Genomic DNA, 21,431 nt, shown 5'->3' with positions numbered 1-21,431 from the left:
CTGGTAGGATTATTAAGATTCCCCAGCACCAAAGTGTTCCAAGCTAACAACAAACAGACTAATCCCTGATGCCCTTTGTATATAATAAGCTAACGTACTTCTCTTAGCTTCTCCCTCTCACGTTCCCTTTCCGCAATGCGCCGTCTTCTCTCTTCCTCTTCTTTCAGAGCATTTTGAGTTTCTCTTCTGAGCTTATCATCTTTAAGTATCTTCCGTATTTTTTTCCTGCCTTTCCCGGGAGATTTTGAATCATCGTTATCATCATCATCAGAATTACTCTGTCAAAATCAGAAGAAAATACTGGTTGAAAGTCTACCATATTTTCATGTATGTTGATGTGTGTTGTAATAAAAAGGAAACAATGAATAGTCTTGTAAATAAAGACACTAATATGGACCTAGCTACTTAATATTATTTTAAATGGTGCCAAATATAGTAGTGTACAATACACGGCAACCGTAGCTGAATAAAGTGCATGAGAAAAGAAGTTTTCAAAACTGAATGGCTAGTTTGTCACAATTGTATTTACTTATTCGCGTGAGCACTTACCAAACAAGGATGCCCTTAGTGTATTTCAGAAGCACCCTAAATACCCCAAAGTTGCAACACAAACTGTTTTTGAAGGTCCTCCTGTTTCAAAAGTGGCCTGCCATGCAGTGTAGGACAAAAAGGAGGGAATCGAAAGTAAGACGTGCAACAGTGGCAAACTACAATTTATTCTGAGTACAGTAATTGCAACATGTTGCAGTAATAAACTCTTCATGGGGCATATTTAATTCTTTCAGAAGCTCCACCAAAAAAATACTACCATATGGCAGTTGTATCAAAGCATATTCTATTAGATACTACCAATTGAATCCAACCATTTGTCTTACCTGAATGGGTGTTAGTTCACTACCTATTGTCCAAGGCAGAAAACAGGATTCAAGGCTGCTTCCTGCCCTCATTCAATCCATTTTCTGACGAGAATGACACAGAGCCAGAGCAGATGATTAACAAAATGAATACTGGAAGAAGAGAAGTCAACTCATGCACAAACAAACTTGAACCAATAGACGAGAGAAATGGACCTTGGCAAAGGAAAGAGCCTACATAGATTTGCAGCCCACCCATAGAAGGGGGTGGGGGGTTGTGGTGGTGTGACATCCATGAAATTGACTATTCAGGTGAGACCAATAGTCCACTTTCTATGGGTGGCAAGCCATCACATGGAATGTACCGAAAGAGACATTCTCAATAGTTGGGCGGGGGGGGGGGAGCAGCGGGTGTATGAATTAGATCTGCAGAAGCACCTGTTGTAAAAACTCGCCACCCAAGAGAAGCATCTGCATATGCAAATTTATCCATTTTGTAATGCTGGGCAAAAGATTTTGAAGTAACCCATGCCGTGGCCTTGCATATGTCCTGAAGCAAGGCATTGGTCGCAAAGGCCACCACAACCAAAGCTGATCTAGTAGAATGGCCTATGATATTTGAAAGCACAGGTAAATTAGAAGACTCGTAGCCAAAAGAAATACAGGCTTTCAGCCAACAAGTTATTGCACTTCGAGAGACCTTCTTGCCCAAGGATTATGGATGAAAGGAGACAATATTTTGCGCAGTTAATATACACCTCAACTGAAGGTCCACTGGACAGTGAGGGAGTGCCATGCATTCTAAAGATCAAGGGAATGACTTAGATTTGAACTGAAAGAAGGCAAAAAACTGCCCTGGGTTGTGATGAAAAGCAATAATTCCCCTTGCAAATGAAGGCTGGATCGGTTCAGAGAACCACAGAGTCTTTGAAGACACAGAGGCGCCAGTCAGTAGACAGGGGTCCCAGGTTGGAAACACACAGAGCTGATGTGATGGTGATGAGGAAGAGCACCTTAAAGGAACGAATTCCTAGAGGAACAGTGTGAAGCTCAAAGAAAGCCACTGGAGAGCTTGCAGCACTTTGTGAAGACTCCTAAGATGGAAAGCAGTGTGCTACAGGGGGCAAGAACAGGGAGGCATCTTTCAAGAAGAATTTCAACATGGATGGGCACTAAATGAATTATACCTTCAAACCAGTGCCACTCATGAATGGTTTGCCACATGCTCTGGTATCTTCTATTGGTCAATGGGATGCTAGAATAGTAGTCACCACCTATGCGGTCCGGAATGCTTTAGATGGCGCCACTCAAATGCTAGGCTGTCAGGCCAAAATGGCACCAGCAGTACTGAGGCCATTCCAATCACAGCTACCTGAGATTCTGGGCCAGAAGTGGAAGAGGAAAGGCAAACAATAATCAGGGGATGGGGGCTAGGTAGATAGGGCGCTGATGCCCAGAGCCCCTTCTACTTGCTACCTTGCACTGAACTCTGGCAGCTGAGGCTTCTGAGGTGTGGCAAACAAATGGCAGCTATTCTAAAAACTCACCCTGGCAATGGACCTCCCCCCAACCTTAAGAGACTAGCATCTGGCATGATCAGAACCCTTTCTGGATCCCGAAATGGGACCTCTTCGTTGAGATGTTGAATGGATGTCTACCAATAGTGAGAGGAACATAAAAGAGCTTGTGCTGAGAGTTGGAAGTAGAGCTGGTATGACAACAGGAACCATTGGTTTTACCAAGTGTGAAGAGCCGAAGACATGACCGGGATGGTTGACAGAAAGAGGCCTTGAGCTAGCAGCTAGGCTGCTTCAAACAAGGTGAGGAAAAAATGGTGAGAAATTCAGCCGGGGGAGGGAGAAAAACCACAGAATAAAGGTGAACTTTGAAAAACATATGATCAAGGGAACGAAAGACTAAAACACAGTGGTGGAGGAAAGCTTAAAAACAGTAACACACTCAACCACTCACACAAGTTGGAAAAACTCACAATGGGTCCAAGGTCAGCAAGTACAAAGAGAGGCAGGCTAAGTTAAGAGTAAAGCTGAACATGTCCACCCCAAGATGAAGGCAGGGAATGGACTGAATGAGGGCAGGAAGCAGCCTTGAACTCAACTCTATAATCATTTATTTCCTTGGATAATAGGTGGCGAAGCAACACCCATGTGATGGCCTGTCACCCATGGAAAACACCAAAATTATAAGAAAGCCTTGTAAGAAGCTGAAACATTAGGGGGAATGTGAGGAATGGTGTTTCTACATTCAGGGTGAAGCTCAGTCATTTTTGCCACCAGGAAATACATGGTTAAATTCAATGTTGTTACATATACAGCAAAGAAATATTACTTTTGTATGCTGCTACTTCTGTCATTATTTTGGTATTTTAGTCTTCCTGTTAATATGAAAGTGTTCCTGAGGTTTTAGATTTTGTGATGTATTGCTGCTCTCCTTGGTGTAAGCTGCTTTGAGCAACTCTTTTTTATTTTTGTGTGTGGAAAAGCAGCATATAAATAAAGTCATGGTAATTTATTTCACAAGAATAATAAAGAGAGGCCAGGATCCAAAGAGATTCTTAGGATCATGCAAAGGACTTAACAGCATCCTACAGAATGACAGTTCTGACTCCCTCACTCACCTTGAAGAGCTGACCCATCCCTCTGCCATACTAAACTTTTTTTAGAAACTCTCTTCAGGTTTAAATGGAGTTTGCCTTTTACTGTGGGGAGAGGTGCTATTTGACATGTGCACTCTAAATCCTCAAGGCCACAGAACTTATTTCTGTGCAATACCTTGTTCTCACTGGATGAATCCTCCTGGACTTTTATGCGTCTTCTTTTCTTCTTCTGCTTGTAACTTCGCTGATTTTCTTCTAATTCAGCTTTCTTGGCAGATCTGAAACATTGAAGAGGATTCACAGATCTTCTGTTCATGGATTTTCTGCTCAGTTACTACTAAACCAACAGATCCAAAACTGAACTTAACAGTGGAAATGTCATTTTCACTTCCTCTGCTAGAAGATTAAATATATCATGCATCAATTTGAACACAAGAACTGTAGCGGTTGTTTCTGCTCCTTTTTATTAACTAATTAACGCCTCTACTTTCACCTGCACCAACGTTTCATAATGAAGCACTATGATGATGGCCTCTTTTCCTATGCTCTACTAAAAAACTAATGACTCAGATAACCAGGAATGCACTCCTGCTTAAGGAATTAAGAAACTGGTAGTTGCAACAACTGGTAGTTGAAATTAATGACCCCTTAATAATGTTTATAAAACAATGAATTGTTTTGGTATAAGAACATAAGAACAGCCCTGCTGGATCAGGTCAAAGCCCCATCTAGTTTAGCACTCTGTTCTCACAGTGACTAGCCAGATGTACCAATGGGAAGCCGCAGGGATGTGGGTGACACTGTGGTCTAAACCACTGAGCCTCTTGGGCTTGTCAATCGGAAGGTCAACAGTTTGAATTCGCGAAATAGGGGGAGCTCCCGTTGCTCTGTCCCAGCTCCTGCCAACCTAGATGTTCAAAAGCACAGCAGTGCAAGTAGATAAATAGGTACCACTGTGGCAGGAAGGTAAACAGTGTTTCTGTGTGCTCTGGCTTCCATCAGTGTCCCGCTGCACCAGAAGTGGTTTAGTCCTGCTGGCCACATGACCCGGAAAGATGTCTGTGGACAAATACCAGCTCCCTCGGCCTGAAAGCAAGATGAGTGCCGTAACCCCATAGTCACCTTTGACTGGACTTAACCATCCAGAGGTCCTTTACCTTTACCCTTTTCCAATGGAAAGCCAGCAGGCAAAACACGAGCACTACAGAACTGCAACACCAGCACTTTATATTCACCTGCAATTGCCAGCACCTGTGATACCCAGCACTTGGTATTCAAATCCATGCTGCCTCCAGCAGTAGAGGTAGAACATACTATGCTAAACTTGTGGTAAAGTATTCATATTAATGAACTCCTTGTTGACTAATTGTTGACCTAATATTATGTATTGCAGTAGAGGAACATTGGTCTGAAGAGATTTAAGGGTTGTCTGTTTTACAACTTAAGCTGAAGATATATTAAATTTTTAGAATTGATAAACTGCTTAAAACTCTTTAAAATCTACAACATAAAAACATTATGCAGGATCATTATAAGCAATATGGACAGTAAAAACAGTAGAACTGCAGTATACAGTAAAATAGTAGTATAAAGGCAAATAAAAACAATGTCTGATCCATTTCTGATGGTTTACTAGCTAAGCCTCACATGAAGTTTGATGCACTGGCTTGGGGATTTCCTATCGACCATTGCCTGGGCTATGGACCAGTTCTGTTCTATTTTGGGGTGGAGTGGGGGATTTCCTGTGTCAGTTTCACACGTGTTCATCACTCATTAATCTGTTTTATCCAGCTTTCCTATATCAATCTGCATTTAGTCCAATAAGACACATTATATTGGTTTGCATTTTGTCCAGAAAGGCATGTTATTTTATATGCATTTTGGAACCTTTCTGAGCAAAGGCCTACACCAGGGGTCAGCAACCCGCGGCTCCGGAACCGCATGTGGCTCTTTTACACCTTTGCCGCAGCTCCAGGGCGGATACTAGCGAGGGGAGGAGGCGCATTGTGCGCCCCGACACTCCCCACTGTGGTGGGCGCTGTACTGGCTATGAGGTCGCATGGGGGCGGTGTGTGCATTAGTCACGCACCGTCCCGACGTCACCTTCCCGCCCGCCCGCCCGCTACATTGTAAGGGGCATGTACGCTGGTCACTGCATTGAAAGGGGGCATGTACACTGGTCACTGTTTTGAAGGGGAGTGAAGAACACACACACACAAAAGGGTAACTTGTTAATTTAACGTTTATTTCTATGAGGAGGAGTAATTCTGAGGGGTCAAACAAAGAAATAATAAAAAAGTGACAAAAAAGTTATTTTTATAATGAAGAGTTTTGCGGCTCCCAGTTTTTTCTTCTTCAGAAACGGGTCCAAGTGGCTCTTTTTTCTTAAAGGTTGCAGACCCCTGGCCTACATCAAAAATCTGTAGATGCTTAAAAACAGAAAAATGGCATTCTAGTTTGGGAAGTGCAAACCAGGTTGGTTTACTTTAAAACATGGACTGAATGAGTTATCCTTCAGTTTTCACATCTTCCCCCACCCCAGAAAGAAAGAAAGATATGCAATATAGTTCCTGGCTGAAAATCAAACTCTCAAGAGCATATTTTTAGAGTGAAGTACCTTGTTCTAGGACGCTGATCATCTTCAGATTCACTGACTTCTTCACTGACTCCAGATTCATTTGCTTCCGAATTATCTGAATCCTCACTGCTTACTTTAAGGTTAAACAAAAATTGGTATCATAATTGCTGCATCAGTATCAAAACACTTGTAGTTAAGTACTTGACCATCATTTATCAACATTTTAATAGAAAGCCACTAGAAGTACAGTTGACTCACAGCTTGAATGCAATTAATTTGCAAATTTTCAACTTTTTTTATTTTGGTCCAGGAACCAAGAGAATTCAGTTTTTGGCAAAGGGCAAACAGGAGAGAGGGTAATAAGAGAGATTTAAATCCTTTCACCAACCAGTGTTACCCACCCCCTGCTACTAACCTTGCAACTGCTGAAATACTCAGCTTCACGCAAGCCAGCCCACAGCTGAGAGCAGGAGTAATCTTGTAACCTCTGCACCTGAAATGTACATCTCTGGAGTGTGGAACCAGTTAAAAGCAGAGACTGGACCACTGCTACATTTTGACTGTTTAAATGTTTTTTAATTGTTTTAACTGTCTTCGATTCATGTGGGGTTTGTCCAGATAAGACTGAGCAACTTGTTGGTGGGTGGTTCCCTAGACTGGATGGATGGGATGTTGCCTGCTCTTGATGAGGTTACACACCCTCTGATGCAGCTAGTACTGCAGCTTGGGGATACTTATGGATCCACTGTTGTCACTTGTGGCACAGGTTGCCTCAGTGGGGCGGCATGCCTTCCAACAGTTTCAGCTGGTGGCCCAGCTGTGCCCCTCTCTAAACAGGAGTAGCCTAACTTCTGTTGCCTAGGCTCTGGTAACCTCTAGGTTAGATTAAATTAGTTGTATGTAGAGCTGCCTCTGAAGGTGGTTTGGAAATTTCAGCTAGCGCAGAATTCAGTGACCAGATTGCTCACCAAAGCAAGATGGTTTGGGCATATATTGCCTGGAAAGTACTGGTTTCAACCTATACAGGCTTCAGCAGCTCAGGACCATTATACCTCAAGGACTGCCTCTCTCCATATGAACCCTTAGATCATAATTTAAGACCTTTCTTTGTGTGCCTCCTGCACGAAAGGAGTATTCCACAGAACTGAGCCAATGACACAAAATGGTCAGTTTCTCATTTTTGCCAAATAAGCATCACCAACTCAGGGAATGACAAACAACGGTACTGCAGATGATCACAGTGACTGAGCTGGGACATAAGGACTCAGGGAACCCCTGAGGCACCTTGGACCTAAACTCTTCAGGGCTTTAAAAATTAATACAAAACCTTTAGGTAGGTGATGTCTGGCCAGTTGAAATCACACAAATCAAATGCATGGAAGGTGGAGAGCTGAAAAGCTCTTTTTGCACAGGCTTCTCCAGCCACAAAGAGCTTTTAAGCTTTCAGATTTGCTTACTAGGCTCTGGGAGGCTCTTCTAAGAACTCAAATGGCCCTGAGAGATTTTGCAGGAACCTTCCAGAGCCTGGGCCTTGCTTCAGGGGGTAGGACTCATTCAGTGTGCCAGCTCCAGAAGGTAAGGGTGGCCATGTGGGTATGTTCAATGGAGTTCTTTTTAACTATATGTAATTTTGACTACGTCCCCAGAATGTACCCACCCCCACACACAAGTTGCGAGTCAACTGTAGAAATATGTCCAATATTACAAAAAATAACAAAAAGAGAAAAGTAGAACCTGTGCCACCTGCTGATCACACACTGGCATGTTTCAGAAGAAACACTTATTTCATTATTTAAATGTGGGTGAAGAATAATGAGGGTTTAGGACTTCTGAGTTTCTAACAAAAAACAGGGGAAAGGGGCTAAGAAAAGTACAGAAGATACTGCTGATATTTACCTGTAAGGTATTTCAGAGGTACTAGGACACTACCAAGTGGGTATTATGATCCTCCACTTGCCTGAAGGCAATTCATTTTTTCCTACCTTCAAGCAAGTGAAGGATGGTGGCATCCTAGTGCTTACTGAGTAAAGATATAAAGCTGTTTCAACAGGTATATTATTTTCAGTGCTATCCAAAATAAAACTTATGCTAAAACAGTTCAGCAGAATTAGGCAGAACAATGAAATGTAATTATCTTATTTGTATAAAAATAAAACAAACAGTAGCAGACAATACCTGACTTTGGTAAACTTTTTTAATTGTGAAGAAATGGAAGAAAATAAACAGAGAAAGTGACACTGGATGCAAAACCCCAGTGCAGTCTCAATCTGCTTGCATTCATGCCCTCTAAATACTTATTAAGGCCAGAATCCAAAGAGCTTACTTAACAGTGAAATCCTAGAAATGTCTACTCAGATGTTAGGCCCAACAAGGCTGCAACACCATACACACCTACCTGGGAGTACGCTCTATTGATAACGAGACATACTTCCAAGTAGATATACATAGGATTGCACGGTATGTGTGTCTGTTGCCTGGCACGCATCCAGTGGGATTTCCTCTTCCACAGTAATCTCCCATCCCAAACAAAGAACACAAGTCAAGAGCCTCCTGGGGATGCGCAAGCTAGTTCTAAAACAGGAAGATAATTTAAAGTTCTAAATTAAGATTAGAATAAACATTTGGGAAAAGGTGAGAACCCCCTAAATCTATGTTTTTATCATTTCAAGACATACAATGTTCTTAAGTTCGCATACTGAATCATGTGGCATCATCATCATGATTTCAACTATCAACTAGCAGCTGATTCAACAGAATTCTAAACTTGCTGCTCAATTTTTTTTTATAATGACCAGCATGCAGAAGTAATTCCACAAGGTCAAGGGGTTTTAAGCTTCTGCATGTTCAACAACAACAATCTGTTTCACATGGCACTTGTGAGATCAGATAAAACTGGCCATATTCAGGGTGATATGGTTGTAGTTTGGGTAAGGGATATGGACTGCCATTTTTGTTTTTATGTTTTATACTGTAATGGTCATCGGCCTCAAGCAATAATAATTTGTCTCAATGTCATGGCAAAACGATTTTGGAACTAAGGAAAATAAGTTTGTGAATCATTAGATCTGCTGTTCAAAGTAAACAATTCTCACTGGGCATTCCCAAACCCTTGGGAAAACAAAAATGCTCTAAAAATACTGGCCTTTCTCTCCAAACCCAATAAACAACTAAAGTATCCCTTTCCTGAATTGTTTGACCTTCTGCATCATCCTACCTGATTTCATCTACTCTAATCAATGTGAGACCCCTTGGAGATATGCCATTATCAGTGAGGGATTGGCACACACATTTTAGAGGTTTCTGCTGCATCTACCCCACTACTCCATGCTCATTTGTCCAATAGTACTGGTATTCTATTGTTGTACTTTATTGATATACTTCAATGAGACTGTAAACAGCTTTGAAAGACCATTTCCTGAAAAGCGGTAAATAAGCCTTTCATGTGAATAAATAAGCATTTTTAATTCTTGCTTCAAGAACTGCCAGAGTATGGATTATCAGCTATTTGACAGATGCATTCCAATAAAGTAGCAATAAGAATTGTACCACTATCTTCAAGGACCAATATGTTAGCAAAATAATGGCTGCCTATACAGCCCCTGATATGTAGACACACACCACACATTTTAGATTTTGTACCTTTCCTTCTGTTCCTGCGTTTAACTTCTTTTGCCTCTTTAGCTTTTTCCTTTTTCTCTTCCTCAGACTCTCCATCACTCGTGGTCAACTTGTGTCTTAACAAGCGGTGTCTGTATCTGGGTTTCTTAGCCCCATCAGCATCTGAATCAGAGTCAGACTCATCCTCCTGTTCATTCTCTCCTGTCACAAAAAGGGGGGGAACCAACATAAAGCTTCTCCCATACAATTTATTTTTCCAGCTCGTATCAGTATCAAAGGGAGGTAATGACAATACATACCATCTACATTATGAAGGATTTGAGTTTAGCAGTTATTATTTTTTTATTATTTATTAAATCTATTCACTAAGAAGAACACATTTCAGTTCTTTTTAATATGTGAATGATATTGCGCAAATAATTAAGCATTCAAGTTATATTTAAGAGTGTCATAGGATTGAAGGCATTATATGAACGCTTCAGCACAACCTTACACTGTGAGCAGATGGCTATAATAGCTATCTGCTCACAACTAGCTGCCATATGAGTTCAATTAGAGCTTCTTTTGGTCTAAAATGAGGTGCTGGTACTCATATATGGATGAAAGTGCTGTGGGTACCAGCACAAAATGGCTGCCACATGTTCAGGAAAAAAGGAGTGTCAGTACTTACCGTTAAGTACTGTGAGAAATACAGTTCTAAGTTCTATGTTTGGTCAATTTACGTATTTTGTTTAAAAGGTGCTTTGCTGATTAGTCTCTTACTAAATATTTGAAATGACAATGAATTTGAAAATAACAGTCCCTCTATATGGTAGAATGCCCACCCAGGTCACAAATCACATTTTAGTACTCTTATTGTACTACTGTGTGGTGCTCACCATTGTCACCTCTTTTTTCATAATGCTTTCCTTTCTTCTTTTTCTCTTCATCAGATTCTTCATCAGAAGAAGTTTCATCCTCTGAGGAAAGATTGGCTTTGATTTCTTCTAAAAGCATTTTCTTGGCAATTCTTTGAAGTAAAACAAAAAAGGTGTATTCCATTGGTTCAGCAATAAAAATCAGTAAATGCCAAAGTAAATGCATAATAACCGAGCAAGATTAATGGTTGAAAACAAACCTGAACAGAGAATTTTAAGAACTGAGCAAGAGTAAAGCTGGCAATGGAAGAGTAATTTGGTGGATTAACCTGCTTGTGGAAGAAAAGGCTGATTTTTCCCCTAATAATGTCAAACAGCCTTGCAATTTCAGAAGTATTTATTTTGCTGACTTGGTACCATGACATGGTTACACTTTTATATGCCTCCTTTCAGTGTCACCCTCTTGTGAGTCATAATCATAGCTGCACAGCAATATCTAACTGAATATTAGATTCCCACATCAATCTTGGTAGCCTCCAAAATATCACAAGGAATCCGTATCTCTGAAGGGCAGAAAACCACATCCCAAGAAAGCATTTTAGATTATAGCACTGGTCTATCCAACAATCTCCTTACAGATTTAGCAGTTTATAAAAAAATACTGTATTTCTATGGCCACCAAATGCAGAGGTGAGTCGCATGAGTTATCAAAAATAAAGTGCATTCAAACAGAATTTAGTTACTGAGTTCTTGATAAGGACTCAATTTGTGAATCACCTTTAAAAAATAACTATCCCACATATCTTGACCAATCAAGTGAGCTTTATTCACTCATTTACTTATTCATTTGTTTGTTTGTTTGTTTGCATACTTATGGACTGACTTTAATTTATTTACTTATTTATTATGTACTTATTTACTCACCTATTTATTCACTTATTTGCTATTAGCTTACTATTAAGCTAATATTTATGTACTATTATTCATTTATTTATATATATAATTATTAACTTAGTTAACTTATTTACTTGCCTATTTGTTTGTTTGTTTGTTTGTTTACAAGAAGAGACAAACCATCTCCCTAACAGTAGGGTGGCTTTGGTGGATGTAGGGCACAATTCTGAAAGCAACAAGTCTGAAACCAGCCAAATTAGTCCACTAGATCCCAATTCTTTTCAGGCCACCACCCCCATGGTTCCATAAACTCGTTTCCAGTGCCCCCTACCCTATAAAAAGCAGAATTCAGAATAAGGGTCTTGCACAACCCACTAAGGAAGATATTAACACAAAAAATTCAAAATGTTAACAATTGCACATTTATTCAAAATACAATTGAAACTATTTAGTTTAATTAATTCAAGAATTTGATCCATTGGTACCAGATATTGCATGAAAAATATTTTATGCATTATTACTAAAAAATAGTAAGGTGAAGGAAATTTATAGCATAAAGTGTTTATATATTACTACTTACCAAACATGCACAAACCTTCACCTATCACAGATGTACTGTAACTAATTTATAAGAAAATCAAAAGCTATTACCAATGATTGGCTATCTTGTGACTCATGACAACTCAAAATCATAAATACAAACAAACATTACCAAAGGAAATAGCTTTGAAAGTGAAAAGAGAAGTAAAACTTTAAAAATAACACAAGGCTCTAGTGATCAACAGTGCCCCCCTAGGAAATTGCATCACCCTCCTGGGGGAGGTATCATTCACTATGGGAACCACTGTTTTAGTCCCAATAAAATATGCTGAGTTCCATTTATTTATTAATGGGACTTTAATTTACTTCTTTCTCTTGCTTGAACTTTATTATATGTATTAGCACAGTTTGCATGTCATGGTAAATAATAATTATTGCTTTAACACAGACATGGAGATCATTCCCACTTTGCAGAAGAGGTTTGTTTGCTCAAACCATGACTGGTAAGCTAAGAAGAAAACTTGGTTTCACCTCATGACTTGCTGCTCTTGCCCATACTAGGACAGGAGCCATCTGTGAATTTCTGGTAAGTCATTAACTTTGTTTACCCTAACATGTGAACAAAGCAACTGTTTTAAATCATGGTTCTGGTCAACCACTGTACTGTAATAAAACAATCATTTGTAAAGTATTTGAGGGATGAATTCCTGCTTTCATACAGAATTTGATTAATAAACTGGCACTCCTTTGCAGTTTTATCAGAGTCTAGGGCCTCCCGCCTCCGCCCCCAATAAGCATAGCTGATTAGCACATTGATACTCATTTCATTTACAGCACTGAAGAGAGACCACCTTTTGCCCCATTTCAAATACTGTGCAGTCATTTGCGGTTATAACTACAATGCAAGATTAATACCACGCATGTGCCTGCTGCCTTTTCCATAGACATCAATGGCAGCTCCTAAGCTGACTCACTCACACAACCAACAAATCAATGCAATACTCTTGATATTGTGGGAAGGAAAGTGTTATGCAATTTGCCAGCACACGCGCTTGCATCATGCAGACTATTGCATCTGAAAGAAAATGATAAATCCTTAATGCATGCACAAGTCTTCTGAGATATGTTGGCAACTCCAACAAGACACAAATTCACAATTATTTATTTTACATGCTCCTAAATTGCTTGAAAGTAGCTTATAAATAAGCTTCAACAGTGTGCAAACTATACACGTTTTGTTTATTAATGATGTTTCATGCTTTAACACAGCTTTAACCTAGCGGACCACAAAAATGACTAATATGTGGACACTTTTTTAATATGAAAGAAAATATCTCAATAAATTGTGCCCTACCGTCTTTGTAGAAAAACTGGCAGTCTACATTTCTTAAATTAAATGCTTGGACAAGAAACATGTTTTACAAAAATTTATTGCATCCATCAAATACTTCAAAGTCATTGTGCATGAATACACTATGAATCTCTTAATGAACAAAAATAACTCCAAACATATTAAAACAGTACTATTTCAAATTTCAGACAAACCAAGAAGAAACAAATACACACCACAATGAAATATGACACTGTGTTATATTATGACCCACTAAAATATTGCACTTTGGCAAAAGATTATTTCTACACTTTAGTAAGAAACATGTTAAAATAATAGTTTTGTCAGAAAAAGAAAGCTGTAGATACAGCCTAAGCTGTAACATTACAACAAATATCTAGCATCCCTCTTTGGCCTGGTGGAAATGGGTCTTTTGACCAAAAAACAAGCAATCATTAAATTGCAAACCTAAGTGCATTTACTTGGAAGTCTGGGATTGGTATATAAAGGAAGAAGTCACCAAACCCTTAACAGTAATCACTATGGTTGAGATCCGAACAGCCCCATATGCTGGAAGAAAGCATTTTGGTGTGCAAATGGGATGGGGAAATACCCCAAGCTGCATCCCTTTATTCCACAGCAGCCACTGCTTGGGGATGAAGGGTTGGAAGGAAGACCAGAAGTGCTCGTGTCTTATGGAAGTCCTTAGCAGCTCTTTGGATCTATCTAACATACATAGTCAGTGAATAGACTCTTTAAATTGCATTTTCTTAATTCTGATACAGCATGATTTTCTTAATTCTGGTACAACATAAAGCATTGCAAAAAGATATAATACAAGTCAGCCAAAATTCACCTTGCATACTGGTGAAGACTATTTGATGAACACCAACTCCATCTAAGAGAGGTAGATTTATTCTTTCCTGGATTAAACAGTACAAGCAGGCCCACTATTGGAAAGCTCGTTATCCAAAATCTCACTTATCTGAACATACCCAAACCTCACTACAAGAATGTCTAATTCAGGTATCTTAGCAGCCAGTTTTGCTGTTTGGCAGAAGCCATTTGGGGTAGAAACCATGGATAGAGAAGTGCTTTTTCTTCTAGAAAAAAAGTGCCTGTACTCTGCATGACGTTGTTACAGTAAGTGCCACAATTTTAACCAGTATTTTTCTTTTAGAAAAAAGTGCTAGTGCAGCACACCCTTTCAGTACCCCCAGAAAAAAAGCACTGGAACGGAAAAAAGCATTGCTTCATCCATGGTTTCTGACCAAAATGTTTGCTGCCAAACAGCAAAACTGGCTGCTCAGATATCTGATTTAAGGATCTAGGGGGCTTAGATCCATAAATTAGATGCACCAAAAAAAAAAAAAAAAGCTAACACTATTCTAGGCTGCATCAACAGAAGTATACTGTCGAAATCAAGGGAAGTAATAGTACCACTCTATTCTGCCTTGGTCAGACCACACCTGGAATACTGTGTCCAATTCTAGGCACCAAAATTTAAGAAAGATGTTGACAAGCTGGAACGTGTGCAGAGAAGGACAACCAAGATGATCAAGGGTCTGGAAACTAAACATTATGAGGAGAACTTGAAGGCGCAGGGTATGTTTAGCCTGGAAAGAGTAGACTGAGAGGAGATATGATAGCCATCTTCAAATATCTTAAGGAATAACACATGGAAGAGGGAGCGTGCTTGTTTTCTCCTGCTCTGGAGGGTAGGACTCGAACCAATAGCTTCAAGTTAGAAGAAATGAGATTTTGACTAAACATTCGGAAAAGCTTTCCGACAGTAAGAGCTGTTCAGCAGCGGAACAGACTCCCACGAAAGCTGGTGGATTCTCCTTCCTTGGAGGTTTTTAAACAGCAGTTGGATGGTCATCTGTCACGGATGCTTTAGTTGAGATTCCTGCATTGCAGGGGGTTGGACTAGATGACCCTTAGATGCCTTCCAACTCAAATTCTATGATTCTATTAAAAAGATTGGACATATTAGGGAGCAGGAGTGATTGAACAAATCAAATTTTCTTTTGTTTGGCTTTTGTTAATTGTCTGCAGCAGTTTCAGGCAAAAAACATAGGTTAGAAATGTTTCCATAAGAAAAAATGGAAATCATCAGCTTGTTATGCAAATGCTCACCTGACAAACAATTTGCTGGGAACGCATTTTGTTCCAATAGCGGGACCTGCTTGTATTCATTATCTCCCCCCCCCCCCTTTAAATAAAATTTCAGGAACTGATGTATTAGATATAATTATCCTTCATGATTTCAAGATACATCTGCTATGTATTAAGAAATAAAGTATAATACTCCATGCTATGTATTAAGAAATAAAGTATAATACTCCAAGCAAGCACCTAACAACTTTCTAACTAAAAATACCTACTAAAAATTTAAAATCTAGTAATTAAAAAGGGACTCAAGTTTGCATCTTTTTTTAAGTCCCATTTTGTTCAAAAGTATGCTCATCGTTTTATACTGCCAATCTTTAAACAATTATTTTAAACATTCCTTTATACATTTGTTTTAACGCTGTGTGTGAAAAGCAAGTAACAGCTAGATTAGCAGCATTTTAATCTATAGCCAGGTGCATATAGCAGAACAAGTATTAATATTCACTTTAGGGAGAAACGAAAAGCTCTCCTCTGTATGTAAAAGCCAGATAAATTGGTAACAAACAATTCTTAACCCCACAAAGCTGATTGCACATATCATTATCAAAGACACCTCATTCAAAACATAGTTATTGAGTTTTGTAGAAACAGTGCCCAGAAAAGAAACTTCCTGGTAACCAACATTAGAATTTAGATGCCTTGGTAGTAAGTACTCTTGGTATTCCAACAAATCTCCCAATAAAAAATTCACTTTACTCAACTGTTTCTTCTTCTCTTCCCCCCACCCTCCGGTCTACTATTTGGCAATTTCTTCCATTACAGAATTTAGGTATTAGGAAACCATATGGTAGGGCTGGGCGATATCTGGTTTTCAACACTGTGATCTATCATTAGCTAAACACGGCAATATACTGATATATCACAATGTCTGAAATAAGGATGGAGCTATGTAGAGACAATGGCTGGCTTCATGATTTTTCCCACATTGTGATTTTTTCCAGCAGCTGCTCTTGTGATTCGCTTCCTCCTGCAGGAGACAGCAGAAAGCTGAGCCACCAGAGTTAAGAGAGGCTGCAGCAATCAAGAGAAGCAGTGGCGGGTTTTACGGTTTTTCACACATTGTGATTTTTGTATAGTGCACACGCATGCACACATCATGATTCACAATATATTGCCAGGTCAAAAATTATGAAACCATTATTACGATATGGACTTCAAACCTGTTTTGCACGATGTTTTGATATATCGCCCAGCCCTATCATATGGCCTACGAAACTAAAAGCTTTTGACTACAGCAATACTTTAACATTGAACTTCAATATCATATATGCACGTTTAATTTAACATGTGACTGAACACCCCGAAACAATGCCAATAAAACCTCAATGACAGAAATGGGTGTGTGTGTTTTTTTTTAAAAACCCAGTCATTCATTATATTAATGCCACCAGATATTCACTTTTAAATTTAAAAGTGAATCTTTCTGGATACGGATTTCTTCAAAAGCATGGCTCTACTTTCTAATCAGGTTTTCTTAAGAATGAATGAGCAAACCAATTCAAAAATATTCAATACCCAAAACAAAGATTTGTGTCACAATACCAGCTAAACGGTATTTCTTATTCCTACAGGTAGCCATAATTATCAAATTGTGTTAAAGTTACACAAAATCTGCATTTTACATGGAAACTTAAAACAGACAGTGCTGCAATGCATTTATAACACACCCTATGCAAGGTGTGTGAATTATCACTATTTTCTTAGTTTCTTTTCATTTCTGGATTTGGGGGTTTGTTTTCTGGCCCCTCGTTCAAACTTGCGGGAAGCCTGTGAGCGAGTCTTTACAAGGCAGGCACTTCTGGTTTTTACAACCTGCTTGCTGTTCCGTTGCTCTTGTTTGCGCCCACGCCTAGGGTGTGTTATAATCTTTTTAAAGTCCTTACGGATGGAATCATACCTATTCTCGGGATCGTCGTCATCATCTTCCTCCTCTTCCATTGGAACAGTCTGCGATTTATTGTCTCCTTCGTCTCCTTGGGAAGGGGGGGTAAAGGGAATATATTTGGCACAAGCAGAATAAACTTTTGTCACATCAAATGCTATATCACCAATCACCTGAATAGTGATCATCGTTTCTTACAATTACTAAATGCAACTCATCCTTTTCTAAGGACTGCTATATAAAATTAATAACAGAATAATAAAAGTAATAATAAACAGAGGAAAATAAAACTAATACCATTTTTGTAACATTATCCTTTGTAATGATCACTGCAGTTTACATGCACACAAAAATAGCTGCCAATTGTAGATTAACCAGATTCACTGTGTGTAATATACTGGTACTCTACAGATTTGGGTCAATTCGCACTCATCCAGAAGAACCAGCCCCTCCAATTACAAGGCACAGCGGTGCAAGAAACAGGAAGAACATAAAGAGGGAGGCATTCTTTCTGAGGGTCCACCATTCTCAGCTTAGCTCCCTGCAGACTTGGCGGTGGGAGGAAGGAAAAGAAACAGTTAGAAGGGTAGGCAAGACCTCCCACTCTCTTACTCTTATAGGTGTGTCTTCTCTTTCTGCCCACCTCATCCCAATGTTTTCATTCTGATCTCCCCATTCACAATCTTTTAAACTAAAATTCATATGCTCTAGGAATAGCAAATATTATTTAAATGTCTATGGTAACTCCAAGTGCCCCATGCCAATAGAAATTGAGCTATAACAAGCTACTGAGAAGCAAGGAGGAAGTATCAGCATAGTGCCACCCCTCTCTCGAAAGAAAATAACCAAATGAAGATGAAGCATGCTCAGTCATCACCATGCGCTACAGAATGTTGTCAGTTTGTGAAGAGGAGGGTGAAAGGAAAGCAATTTGTCCTGCTTCTACTGCCTACAGCCCTGAGAGGGGCTGAGAGGAGCTGTAAGTCACCCATTTGAGAGGAAAGGGTGCTTGGCCTGGCCAGAGCTGTGATTGGGAACGCTTGTTATGGAGTGAAGCGATATTGCAACTTTCTGTGCATGGCTATTCTGTGCCTAAGGTGGAATTAGTTAGTACCCTGAATACTTCCCTCTTCAAGAAACTGTCAACATACAATGCAAATAGCTGTTCCAATAATGACAAAATGAACTTTCAGTTTTAGAAAAGGGACGGTGCACCATCATCAGAAGCTGCACTGCAGTTACCGTATTTTTCGCTCTACAGGACGCACCAGACCATAAGACACACCTAGTTTTGGGAGGAGGAAAACAAGAAAAAAAATATTCTGAATCTCAGAAGCCAGAACAACAAGAGAGATTGCTGCGCAGTGAAAGCAGCAATCCCTCTTGCTGTTCTGGCTTCTGGGATAGCTGCGCGGCCTGCATTCGCGCCATAAGACGCACACACATTTCCCCTTACTTTTTAGGAGGGAAAAAGTGAGTCTTATAGAGCAAAAAATACGGTAATTAGGACACATTATCCTTCAACATTTAAATCTAACAGTGCTCCTCTCTTCAAGTATTTCAGTTACATAAGGAACTATTATCATCATCATCAACTGAATTTATGTACCGCCCTATACCCGGGGGTCTCAGGGTGATTCACAGAATAAAATCAAGATATAAAATCACAAAATACCTAATAAATCCAGGAGTACCCCCAAGCTATGAACCTGCTCCTTCAGAGGAAGTGTAACCGCATCAAGAGCAGGCAACCTCCCACCCATCCGGTCTAGGGAACCACCCACTAACAGTGCCTCAGTCTTATCTGGATTGAGCTTCAGTCTGTTGGCTCTCATCCAGTACATTACCGAGGCAAGGCACTGGTCCAGCACTTCCACTGCCTCACCTGCAGATGTAAAGGGGAAATAGAGCTGAGTGTCATCAGCATACTGCTGACAACGTACTCCAAACCTCCAGATAACCCCAACCAGTGTTTTCATGTAGATGTTAAACAACATGGGGGATAGGACTGAGCCTTAAGGAATTCCACATTGAATGTTCCAAGGGGCTGAAAAGTAACACCCTCTGGGAGCGACTATTCAAGTAGGACTGGAACCACCGCAAAGTGGTGTTACCCACCCCCTTCTTCGGAGAGTTGCTCCAGAAGGATACCATGGTTGATGGTATCAAAAAAGGGCCTGTTTCCCTTGTCTCTCTCTAGACAGAGGTCATCATACAGGGCAACCAAGGCAGTTTCTGTGCCAAAACCAGGCCTAAACCCCATTTGAAATGGATCCAGAAAATCAGTTTCTTCCAAAAGCACCTGGATCTGCTCTGTGACTACTCGCTCCAGGACCTTGCCCAGGAAAGGGAGATTAGCAACTGGCCGGTAGTTAGTTAGGTTTTCCAAATCCAGGGAAGGTTTCTTAACGAGTGGTTTTACCACTGCCTCCTCCAAACAGGCAGGGACCACCCCTTCTCATAAAGAGGCACTGATCACCTCCCTGGCCCAGGCAGCTGTCCCCTCCCTGCTGAATTTTATCAGCCAAGAGGGGCAAGGGTCTAGAGCGCAAGTGGTTGCCCTGACTGATCCAAGCACCTTGTCCAATCCTCGAGCCTTACTGAGACTCATACAACACAACAGAACTAGACCAGGCATAGGCAAACTTGGCCCTCCAGATGTTTTTGGGACTACAACTCCCATCATCCCTGACCACTGGTCCTGTTAGCTAGGGATGATGGGAGTTGTAGTCCCCAAACATCTAGAGGGCCGAGCTTGCCTATGCCTGGACTAGACAGTGCTCGGAAAACCCCATGAGATCCATCTGCTACAACAGTCAAGGTCTTGGTGGATACAAGCAATTTTATCCTCAAAATGCTTTGCAAACAAATCACAGCAAGCTACAGTTGGTTCTATCACCTCCTTTGGGCCTGCCTGTAAAGGGCCCCCGTACAACCCAAAAAAGCTCTGCCGGATGACATGATGAGGATGCAATGCAGGCAGCAAAGGATGCCTTCTTCGCTGTCTTCACTGCCACTAGGTAGACTTGATAATGAGCCCTTACCAGTGTTCGGTTGCATTCATTCAGATCTTTCCTCCACTTGCATTCAAGCTGTCTCCCAGCTTTTTTCCTCGCTCTAAGCTCTGGTGTATACCAGGGGGCCAATCCTCCTAAAGGCTGATCAAACTCTAAACACACTGGGCTATACCACATCTGCTTTCCAGCCCTGATAAATTCAATCACCCAGGAATCAATTACCCAGAAACTACCAGGAATGTTTATAAATCTGAACAGCATCATATAAGTGCTCATCTTTCATACTACAGCAAAATTCAGCTTAACTGTGACTATCTTCTTGAGTATTTGAAAATTATAAACTGTGGACAACAGGATGGTATGAGAAAACTTTAGTTTACTCAGTTTTAGAGAGAATAAAGGGAAGGGGGATCCAAAGGGGATACTCATGGTATATCCAATCAATGAACTGGTGAACATTCAGATCTCAGCTATCACAGTTCTTTACGCTCCTCTGTGAGACCTTCTGAGGTGACATTCAATATAGTAAATGCAACTGGACTCACAGCACAACTAGACACAAGCCTAGTCAGAAGTCAGTCCCATTTTCTTCCATGCAGTTTATTCCTAAATGTGTATAGGATTGAAACCTTGGTATTCACCTTATCCCAGAGACAGGAAACCTGTAGTTTCCAGTGTTGTTGTACTCTAGCTGCTATCTGCCCCATGTAGTATGGCCAATGGCCAGGAATGATGTGATCTGGAGACAACAATAAGGCAAGAGCCACAGGTTCCCCATCTGTAACTTACTTGATCCTGGTTCCTACTGTATATACTTAAAACTGATGGACTGAATTTCACAACTGAAGTTATAATGGAAGTGCATGTTGAATTATTATTGTTACACCATGAACCTAGGGATGCAATTCTAGGTGACTTTAGCAGCAAGACAAATTCACAACTCCATAGGTCAAGTACTTGTTTACATTGCACATAATTAACCTTTGGAATTCACCTCCACAAGATGTCTGGATATCTCTACCTTAGAGGACCACAGGAGAGAATTAGACAAATTCATGGAGGAGAAGGCTAC

The 21,431-nt window shown here is 40.3% G+C and overlaps 1 protein-coding gene across 8 annotated transcripts in view; it reads right to left on the bottom strand.

The window, feature by feature from the left end:
- Positions 1-21,431, bottom strand: part of ATRX (ATRX chromatin remodeler) — a 98,192-nt gene that overhangs the window by 38,727 nt on the left and 38,034 nt on the right. For all 8 annotated transcript variants that reach the window (XM_053374468.1, XM_053374465.1, XM_053374466.1 and 5 more), the window contains 6 exons: positions 17,358-17,433; positions 10,543-10,673; positions 9,686-9,865; positions 6,086-6,179; positions 3,644-3,746; positions 99-278 (listed from right to left, as the gene is read on the bottom strand). In XM_053374468.1, the coding sequence (XP_053230443.1) occupies positions 99-278; positions 3,644-3,746; positions 6,086-6,179; positions 9,686-9,865; positions 10,543-10,673; positions 17,358-17,433 (764 nt within the window). The remainder of the gene's footprint in view (positions 1-98; positions 279-3,643; positions 3,747-6,085; positions 6,180-9,685; positions 9,866-10,542; positions 10,674-17,357; positions 17,434-21,431) is intronic.

This window comes from Podarcis raffonei, chromosome Z (assembly GCF_027172205.1).
Source record: "Podarcis raffonei isolate rPodRaf1 chromosome Z, rPodRaf1.pri, whole genome shotgun sequence".
NCBI classification, from domain to species: domain Eukaryota; kingdom Metazoa; phylum Chordata; class Lepidosauria; order Squamata; family Lacertidae; genus Podarcis; species Podarcis raffonei.
This window is presented reverse-complemented; position numbering and strand designations above follow the sequence as displayed.